Source organism: Hippoglossus hippoglossus, chromosome 14 (genome assembly GCF_009819705.1).
Source record: "Hippoglossus hippoglossus isolate fHipHip1 chromosome 14, fHipHip1.pri, whole genome shotgun sequence".
In the NCBI taxonomy this organism is placed as follows: domain Eukaryota; kingdom Metazoa; phylum Chordata; class Actinopteri; order Pleuronectiformes; family Pleuronectidae; genus Hippoglossus; species Hippoglossus hippoglossus.
The window spans coordinates 6,208,540-6,218,769 of NC_047164.1; the positions used below are offsets into that span (position 1 = coordinate 6,208,540).

Here is a 10,230-nt window from a genome sequence, read left to right on the forward strand (position 1 = left end):
CTTGAGCAATGTCTGCTCCTGGATGCCACGCTCATCTGCTCACACGCACTCCACCCAGCTTCAGTGTTTTTTTTTCCCATTTTAGAGATGTGCCTTACATGGATGTTTGTGGGACACTACAGGGAGACTCAGACAGACTGTTCATGAGTCAGAGGACGTGATGAATGCAAACTTCCATTTATTGGCAATTGATGTGTTTGATCAGCCAAGTCAATAGTTTGTCTGCACGTACCCATTATTCACACTCGTATAAGACATCTGTCTGCTGTTGGTGTGCCTTTACACTTTGTAAAAGAGCCGTCAGCCTCTGCTTTGTCTGACGGGATACAGGAAAGAGGATCCTTTAAAATCTGTGTTATTTTTATTTTTATTTATTTTTTTGTTGCTCAGGAGAGAGTCAAGCTTTATTCACTTTAAAGTGAAGGTTTCTCAGGGGGACAGTTATGCTGACATCCGTGCTATTGCCGCACTTTTATTTAATTTCATAATCATAACTATTTTCATTTTTTTTTATTTCATCATGAAGGAATCTGTTTGTAAGGAAGATGCAGATTTTGACTATTCAGAAAAATGGAACATCAAATCTCTAACATCTATTTTTCTAACTGGGGAATATAACTGGATATTTTTTTTAAGCCATCGTTGTGAAGCAGTGATTTGCCTAATTTTCACTTTTGTAATTATTGCTGTCCATTCCAGGTCTTTCACCTTAGCCTCTGTCTCACTCCTCCTTCGTCATCTTCTTCATCGTCCTTCTTTGCCTTGTGTTTTTCTTTGCAGTCAGTGGGTTATGACAGAAAGGTACAGCCAGGGGTCGCTGGTGACTCTACATTCACTCCATCATAACAAAACACAATGAGGCCTTTATCCCTTTGTCTGGTGTATTTGTTTGCTACTATTTTGGTTGTGATTCAGAAATCGTCCGAGCAATGTCAAACTCCAAGGAATTCATTAAGTCCATTACATAACTCAGAATTGCCGAGTAGCTTAGCTGCAGTTGCTAGTTTCATGCCAGTACTGAAGTCTGAAAGCCAGTTAATTCGAGTACAATGATACAAAACTGTGGCTCGATCTGCTTGTTCGAGGAAGAGGAGGGTTCATGTGATGAAGAGGTTGGTTAAATTGGCAGTTTCCTCTCTGATACTCAATATATCTGTTTTTCTTCTGCCTCCTTTCATCTTTTCGAACATGTCTGGTTCAGTTAAGGCGACATGTTATTAAAACCAGCTGCTGTTTGTTGCGAACTGCACAGTCGACTGTTTTAAGCTCATAAAGTCACATAAACTTTACTGTTATTGTTTTGTCTATGATGCTTGTACAGGATATCGTCCGTGTTTTCTAAGAAAATCTCACATTAAATCACCTTTATTGAGATACCTTCAATTTTCAGATGACAAAAGCCCTCATACTCAATATTCACCTGCTGTTTTCATAATGAAGAACAAATGCTAAACCCTCTGCTTCATTCAGCTGGCCAATAAAAACACAGCGTCCCCACAGCAGCAGCAACAGTGTCAGGGCACGGTTACACATATGTGAAGCGAAGTTCACTAAAGTTTAACTTGCTTTTCTACAGGAGGCCAATTATTTATTTTCTCCAGGCTAAATTGCCCAGCGCCCACGGTTACATATTTATTTATACACCCAACAAATATCCACTCTACGATCACGTAAGATAGTGAGAGGCAGAAATCTTTCACATTTGCAAAACAGAGGAAGCAGTTAATCATTAAAATATTTTTTGGATATTCAGTGGCCTAATTAATTAATCCACCAATTGTTTCAATTATTCATCTGCACACATTTCTGAAGGATCATTGATCGCCACATGTGCCATTTAGGACCTTAATCTTTTTGTAATGCTTTAGTTGGAGCTGGTCGTAGTGAGTTAGATTTTGGGGAAAACTTCAGTAAAGGATTATATTAATTATTAAAGGATTTGTATTAATGACTTTTCTCTCTCTCTTTTTGTCCAGCATCAGTGAAAGTTTCCTGACAGTCAAAGGAGCCGCTCTTTTCTTACCTCGAGGAAATGGCTCCTCCTCTTCTTCTGCCTCTCGTTTTTCACAGCTGCGCAGCAAACATGCAGGTAAGGTAAACGGTCTACCTCAAGATCCGTGCTCTGTTTAATGCATCACTGGTGTTTTTAATAAATAAGGTTATCATTTATTCACACATTAATACAAGTTGTGTTTTCTCAGGAGACATCCAGCAGCACCTGCAAACCATGTTCACTCTCCTCAGACCAGAGGACAACATCAAACTGGTGCGTTCACTGTTACACAAACGCGCACCAAATTCATTCTTAAGATTGTCGAACCAACCGCGTCTTGTTTCCTGCTCCAGGCGGTTCGATTGGAGAGCATCCACTCTGGCATCACCCGCTACATGGTGGTGGTGTCAACCAATGGTCGTCAGGACACGGAGGAGAGCGTGGTGCTGGGAATGGACTTCAGTCCGGTAGACAGGTGAGTCGGTAACACACGCATGCTTGTTTGTGTCCGTTTTGATTCAGTGCTTAAAGTTGTAACGTGGAGTTTATTTCCCCCCTGCAGCTCATGTTCTGTCGGGCTGGTTTTGCCCTTGTGGAGCGACACGTTGATACATCTGGATGGGGATGGGTGAGAAAACTTCCAACACATCAATCTTTAAATCTCAGAGCAAACATCCATCACAACACCAGGGTGCTGAGTTTCTCTCCTTCTGTGCTTTCTTCCCAGGGGTTTCAGTGTGTCAACTGATAGCAGAGTGCATGTCTTCAAGCCTGTTTCTGTGCAAGCCATGTGGTGAGTCACACTGCATTAATCACACCGGTCCGTAGAAATGCACACCTGTATCTTCGTTGTATTGTTAGCAAGTGTTCATCTCGGTGTCAAATTTTGTGCCATTGATTCAGAAGCCTTTTTTATTTCACGATCTCAAATTCTCTCCCGTTCATTCCCCGTCTCTCTATCTCACAGGTCGGCCCTCCAGTCACTCCACAAAGCGTGTGACGTGGCTCGTTGTCATAACTACTTCCCTGGCAGCTTGTTCCTCACCTGGGTCAGCTACTATCAAAGCAGGGTCTCCTCCGACCAAGTCCGCATCAATGAGTGGAACACCATGCGGGATTTGATGTCGCACCGTGCTGACTCACCCGTCCTCTTCTCCGATGCGTAAGTAGCCTAACTAGATCACGTGGAATGTGTTTTCCATTTATTTTCTTTCACCCCTTCTCTAGGTGTCTGATCAGGATTTTGTCTTGTTTGTATCGATGACACTAACAAATATCAACAGTCAACTGTTTACTAAGACTAAAACAGTTTGGTCTTAATTCTCCTCCGTAAGGAAAACTGTATGTTAACCACACCCTATATGTGGAAATCAATTTGCACTTATTAAATATAACACATTTCAATGTCACTGTGTTTTTGCAGACCTACTGAGAGAGAGCTGACCGAGCGGCAGATCAAAACCAGTCTGAAAGAAATCATGATGCAGAAGGACCTGGAGAATGTGACCTGTAAAGAGGTGAGTCACCGCTTTGCACTGACTTTCATTTGACAATACTTCAAATTGATGCACTCATCATTGAAAGTTAGGCCACATCCACATGCTTTTTAGTTTTAAACCACATCACTGTTGCTACGGTTACATCTGCTGTCCACACTACTCTGGAGGTTGAGGTCTGGGCATTTGAGTTTGAAAACTCCAGGCCTGCATTTTATTAAGGACGGGCAGAAACTTTTGAAAAGAATGTCACCTGCATTTTCTTCCTGATTCTTCCCACTCGACTACCAGTGGTGGATTCCAGATATTGTTAAAACGTTTTAACTGTTCCAACTCATCATCAGTCCATGAAAAGAAATCCCCTCTCTTACTTTTCATCATTCCAGTTCCTAGTTCACAGTATTTTTTTTTTAGCAATTTAACAACCAACTGCAAATAGATCATTTCCTTCCTGTTCACACTGACATGCAGATGCCCAGTGTATGAGAGTGTTCGTGTGATATGCAAGAAGACCCTCGTTTGAAAAAAATACTCATATATAACTTGAATGAAAATGTGATACGTGCATTTTAGGTTTAGGTTTGCAAGATTTTACCTGTGTGTTCACCTGTTTCCTGTCTGGATGCGCTCTTCAGATCCGAACAGAGCTGGAGATGCACATGACGTGCAACCTGCGAGAATTCAAGGAGTACATTGACAACGAGATGATTGTGATTCTGGGCCAGATGGACAGTCCCACAGAGATCTTCGATTACGTCTTTTTGGTAGGTCCACTCACGACAACTCAGAGGCTGCATCCACAGGATGAAAAAGGTGCTGCTCGGTCTCATATTATATCAAGAGCACTCTTTGCTTAGACGTGAATGATTTATAATTTTTAAGTAATTCAGTTTGAGTGCATGAACATCAGTCTGTGTCCAGATGTCTGTGGCTCCTAATTTTAAGGTGCTTTGTTTTCTGGTTTGGAGTGGACATTGGAGAACACATTGGACATAAGGATTTAAGCATTATGAAAAGCTCAGTAGAAGGCTTGAATAAGTCTGAGGATTGCTTTTGTTTCCTACAGGGATCTGAGTGGAATGCATCCAATTTGGAGGAGTTGCAGAACAGCGGGTAAGGAGAAGGACAAAGGCAGCAGACCACACTCTAAAGTTATACTGACATCGATTCTTCAAGCTCAGCTTAACAACTGCCCATCCACTGAATGTGTCTCACCTTCTTCTATTCTTTCCTCTCATTCATGTCTCGCTCTTCCACAGGGTTCAGTACATTCTCAATGTAACAAGGGAGATAGATAACTTCTTCCCTGGTGTATTCGAGTACCACAACATCCGCGTGTATGACGAGGAGGCCACCGACCTGCTCGCCTATTGGAATGACACCTACAAGTTTATAACTAGAGCCAAGTGAGTTTCAGATGACTGCATGTATCTAGTTATAGAAAAGCAGCCCTTCTCTTTCTGTTCATGTCAGTTGAGTTACCTCCTTTGAAAAATGTGACTGAGACAGATCTTGATCTTATGCTTGATCCTTTATATCCCCACCAGGAAAGCTGGGTCCAAGTGTCTGGTGCACTGTAAAATGGGTATAAGTCGCTCTGCTGCCACCGTGATCGCATACGCCATGAAGGAGTTTGCATGGGATTTGAAAAAGGCCTTCGATTATGTCAAGGAGCGTCGAGCCGTGACCAAACCTAACCCCTCTTTCATGAGACAGCTGGAGGAGTATCAGGGAATACTGCTGGCCAGGTACCCACAGAAACACACAGACTCACACAAGCATGGATTTCTGGGTATAACACACCAAATAGCACAGTCCCCTAAATATGCCTAATTGTGTTCATCAAAATCCATGAATCATTTGCTGGGAAATTGATAATTAATAATTGCAGCAGTATACTTTTACACAAAGAGGATATGAGAGACATCATGAGACATTAAGATGATTTTCTTGTTTTCTTGTCACCTTCTCCAACAGCCGGCAGAGGCACAACAAACTGTGGCGCTCTCACTCTGACAGCGACTTGTCCGAGCACCACGAGCCACTGTGTAAACCTTTAGCCAAGCCGCACAGCTTGGGTCGCTCTGACCCTCATAACCAGGCCAGCAGCGCGCCTGGTCCCTCTGTGAAAGAACTGCTGGAATCATTGGGAACTTCAGCCAGGGCCGGCAAAGCGACACGCTCCACTAGCCAGTCTGATACTGGCATCCAGTCCAATCAGCTCAGCTCTTCATCCTTTCAGGGGGTTGCAGCTCTATCAGGTGATGCTGTCCCTCGCGGCCTGGAGATTCCTCGTTTTGTTGCAGCAAAGAGCAGACAGCTGGATCCCCCCCGTCCTGAATCCACAGCTGGCTCCGCTTCTCCGTTATCTCCTCCGCTGTCCAATGGCTTATGTGACGCTGAGGAGCCGCCGTCATCACCTCCTTTATCCCAGCCAAGGGCCGCCACTGTGGTGCCTGAGCCTCAAAAGACAGATACGGTGACTGTTGCACAAAGTGTTTCGGTGGACCAGCCTCACCCGCCTCCCTCTCTTCACCACCTCCCTCTCTCTCCCGCTCCGTCCCCAGCCTGCACGGACGAGGTTATCCCACCAGAGGTGTCATCCTGCCCTCAGCCTGTGACAAAAAAGATTCTAGTGTCCGTGCCTGAGCCCATGGCAACACAAACACCAAGCACACTATCAGCTGGACCCCAGAGTCTGTCTGTACCAGTGCCTGTCAAAAATCCAGACTGTGATCAGCAGCTGTGTGGCTCGTCTTTGGACGGTTCAGCAGCTCATCCTCCCTCCACTAGTGATTTCATCAGCTATCCCAGTGCCATTCCTCAAGACGGTGAAGTGTTGGTCGGCCCCAGTGCGGATCACATCAACTTTTTCAGTGCCAGGGAAAAGTTCAAGGGGATGAGTCAAGACGGTAAAACTCCTTGTGCTGCAGTGCAGCAGTCGCCCCAGGTGAAGAGTTGTGCCAAGGAACAGCAACCACAGCCTGAGGAGGTCTCCACTGAGGAGGAGAAAGGAAAGGTGAGGACAGCTGCCCAAATTAACGTTTAAGCTCTGGGTCACATAAACTGTCTTCAAAGCGTCTCTCAGGCTCTTCTTAGACTCTGAGGGTCTTAATTTGATTGGTGTGCAGATATTGTGGTCTGTTTTTTCAAAGGGAAATAGATATTTATGTACAATGTAAAATACACTGTCAGAAAAATTGGTAGATAAAAGATATTTTATATATCTATTGAATCCACTGAAGTTAAATTTGGTCTCTGTTGATTTAACAGTTTAGCTCTTGGGATCTTGAGTTTAAGGGCACCACCTGGTGGTATAACGTTAGAATGCAACACATTTGAATCTGAAAATGTTTTAATGACTCCTAAGTAACTTCATGGTTATATTAACACTTTTATTTGATCTCTCTCTTTATTGTAGGAATTGATTGTCCCTGTGCAGGCCACAGGACTGAAGACTGCAGTGCACACAGAGGCTTCATCTTCTGGCCCTCAACCACAGCCTCAGGGCCCTCGGGACCAGGAGGTGAGGACGTCTATGCAGGAAATGGAGGATAGAAATGATCCATTGCAGAAGGAGGCTGAGAATGTAAAAGAGGAAGTGAAGAACAAAGAGGACGATGAGGAGGAAGAGGATTCTGCTCGACTCTACAACGATTGGACGAGGGGCTCTGTGCGGCGGGTCACGCGACAGCTGGAGCAAAAAATGAAAATGGAGCACGAGACTCCAACAACCTCCTCCTCGTCACCACCATCCCTCTCTGGTGGCACATCCAGCTCGCAGCGGCAGGCGGCCAGCATCCATCCGGTGGCTGCGTCTCAACTGCAGGATGCGTCTGATTGCTCGCAGGAGTCATTCGTTAGCACGGAGCAGGAGGAGCAGGAGGAGGGACCAGTTAAAAGGGAGAGTGGTGATGTAGTTGAGATAGGAGCACTAGGAAATAATGACAGAAGCACAAAAGGACACAAACTCCAGCCTGCTGATGGTAGATTGCTCTCTACCTCTTATCCTTCCAATCACTTTGCCCACTCTCCCTTTGCCTCTGTGAACTTTCTGTGTCTGGAGGGCGTGACGGAGCTCGAGTCCGGCACCGACTGGGACTGCTCCCCAGAAGGACCCCACAGTGACATTATCATGAGGGAGACATGGGAGACTCTGTGTGAGCTGGGTGCCTTTCTGCAGCAGGTGAGCACGGCCGGAGCCTACAAGACCAGTTGTGTGGACCAGTTTTTCGGCCTCAGTGCTGGATCCTCTCAGAAGCGAAGTAGCAGCATCCAGAAGAGGGTCAGAGAGGTGGAGGCCAGGATTCGCCAGGCAGGGCTGACCCCTCCGTCCCTGATGAAGCGCTCCGCCTCTCTGGCCAAACTGGGCTGTCTGGAGCTGCTCGCCAACGACCTGAGCGAGTGGGAGCTCAGCCGCTCCTCCGTCTCTCTGCTGTCAGAACAACATCCAGTTCACACGGGCGATGAGTCCAAGAAGCAGCGGGTGCACAACTCTCCTTCCGAGGCCGACCAGCAGCCCGAGGTCCTCGAAGTTGACGTGGAGGGGCTTTCTGAAGCTGGAGAAACCTCAACAGGAATCCCTCCACCCTCATATCAGAGTCAGCAGAGAGGAGACGTCGGCAACATTAGCCCAGATTCCCTGCATTCGCATGCGCTGTCGCTCATAGCCACAAGGCAGCCGTATGGAAGGACTCACCCACTGAGGCGGCTCAAGAAAAGAACTGTTAGCAACCTTTACCACACCATGTAACCCTCACAGTGTGTGTCCGTGTGTGTGTGTGTGTGTGTGAGTGAGAGAGAGAGAGAGAGACAGGGATAATGTGCACCTGTGAGAGATGGAGATTTAGTGTATATGTTGGATCTATTCAGCAAAACAAACCAATGCCTCTTGCCTTAAAGGATATGTTTAATAGTTTCCGTGCGTTTTTCTTGCAGATCCACAACGAGCCTCTGTGAAATCTGCGATACGAGATATTTGTTTCGGTGGAAGGGCAGTGGCGAGGCTATGAAGGTTCCGATTAGAAAATAAAGAGTCAAATTGGAAGATTTCAAACAGCAGCTAACACAATCATCCAGATGTACGTGGGTAACTCTGTTCAAAAGCTAATGAGCCTGAGCCTGCACAAAATCGCTGGTTTCGCCGTCAACATTTTGATATTTACTGAATTGCTGTCGGTTGACTGAAAAGTTCAGCCTGATGTTAAGTGGAATGTAGCCTATGTTTTCCTCTTCTTGTGCTCTCATCTCTCTTCATCAGCATTTGCCAGTTGTGCTGCATAGTTAAAACGACACGGCTGTCCTTCTGGTGCAGTGTGACCATGAATGAATCTGCCCGTCATCAACTCAACGCTCACACAAACTTCTTTTAAAGATCATTTAAATGTAAACTTTGGCTCATTTGGCAAAAATACACAGTCAAAGTATATTATTAAATTATATTCTGCTGTACTTTAATGTATGAATTGTGCTGGCAGCATCAAATCTAAACACCCGCGCTCAGGTGGAACCGCGGACGCTAAAGATCAGTGTTTTATCCCCAGAGACAGTTGATTCCAGACCTGGTGATGGAGAGAGTAGTCATTGAAACTTTGCAAAGAGAAAGAGGCAAGCTGTTTATTTCATGTTTGTTTTGACGACACGATACCTCAGTACGTCTGAACCACATCGGACCTGCACAAACGTCAGGCTCCGGATTTCCTGGAATGTCCGTCTCGATCAGAAACAATTCGAATTTCACTACTTGACAAACTGAACTCGTCTCTCACGTGTCCTCCGATGCCACTCAGACTAGATGTTTGTTTTTCGTACGTGTTGCTGTGTGTGAGAAAGCTTAGGTTAGGGGGGTTGGGTTTTCTGCTTTGTTCTCTTTAAGAAGTAAAGGTCTTTATTGTGAGTGTTGACATTTAATGAACTGTACATGTTTTTATATCTGGTTTGTGTGTGTCTGTGTGTGTGAGTGCGACCGTGTAGCACAACTTTTACCATGTGGGCGTGTACATTTTTTAAAATTCTGGATCGTTATCTCCTTTGTACACGTTAAAGGAGTGTGCCTGTGACTGGCAAGTGAAACTTCTCTGCAGTCTATCAGAAATGTCTGTACAGAGACGACTGTCATACATGCACTTTACTCCCTTTTTAATTTTAAATGTGGCTTAATTTTAAATGTTTTTTTTAATGTGTGGTTGCTACTTTTGAGGAGGAGCATGCTTAGATTGTAGAAGCTGTCGTGTGTGTGTGTGTGTGTGTGTGTGTGTGTGTGTGTGTGTGTGTGTGTGTGTGTGTGTGTGTGTGTGTGTGTGTGTGTGTGTGTGTGTGTGTGTGTGTGTGTGTGTGTGTGTGTTGTCAAAAACCTTTTTTTCTTTATTTTAAACTATCAGTGTAAATATTCTTTTATATCATGTGCTTCAACTGTGACCATTAAACAATGGAAATGATTCCGTCTGGTTTGCTGTGTGTCTGTGAAGCTGAAGAACAAGACGTATAGGTGAATACTTTTCAGGTTTAATCAAAAGGTGACGTCGTAGTGAAAGTTTTCTTCTCTTTAAGATAATAAGTTGATGTTTTCATAGAGTAAACAGGAAAACATCACAATTTCCCAGAATCTAATGAGACGTCTCAACACCCAAACCTATGATGTGAAATATATAATATATATTTCTTATGTAAAAGAAATTAAGTTGTTTGTCGACAGAACAGACCAGGACTCTAAAATATCCTGTATTAGGTACATGATATACA

General features: G+C 44.7%; 1 protein-coding gene across 2 annotated transcripts in view; it reads left to right on the plus strand.

Moving 5' to 3' along the window:
• The window catches only part of ssh2b (slingshot protein phosphatase 2b), a 21,438-nt gene extending 11,685 nt beyond the window's left edge, over positions 1–9,753 (plus strand). For both annotated transcript variants that reach the window (XM_034605971.1, XM_034605970.1), the window contains 13 exons: positions 1,977–2,089; positions 2,202–2,266; positions 2,347–2,468; positions 2,556–2,621; positions 2,721–2,786; positions 2,961–3,155; positions 3,417–3,510; positions 4,125–4,253; positions 4,556–4,602; positions 4,749–4,895; positions 5,037–5,237; positions 5,467–6,508; positions 6,911–9,753. In XM_034605971.1, coding sequence (XP_034461862.1) covers positions 1,977–2,089; positions 2,202–2,266; positions 2,347–2,468; positions 2,556–2,621; positions 2,721–2,786; positions 2,961–3,155; positions 3,417–3,510; positions 4,125–4,253; positions 4,556–4,602; positions 4,749–4,895; positions 5,037–5,237; positions 5,467–6,508; positions 6,911–8,242 — 3,619 coding nt within the window. In that variant the 3' untranslated portion in view covers positions 8,243–9,753. The remainder of the gene's footprint in view (positions 1–1,976; positions 2,090–2,201; positions 2,267–2,346; positions 2,469–2,555; positions 2,622–2,720; positions 2,787–2,960; positions 3,156–3,416; positions 3,511–4,124; positions 4,254–4,555; positions 4,603–4,748; positions 4,896–5,036; positions 5,238–5,466; positions 6,509–6,910) is intronic.
• Positions 9,754–10,230: the final 477 nt, after the last annotated feature.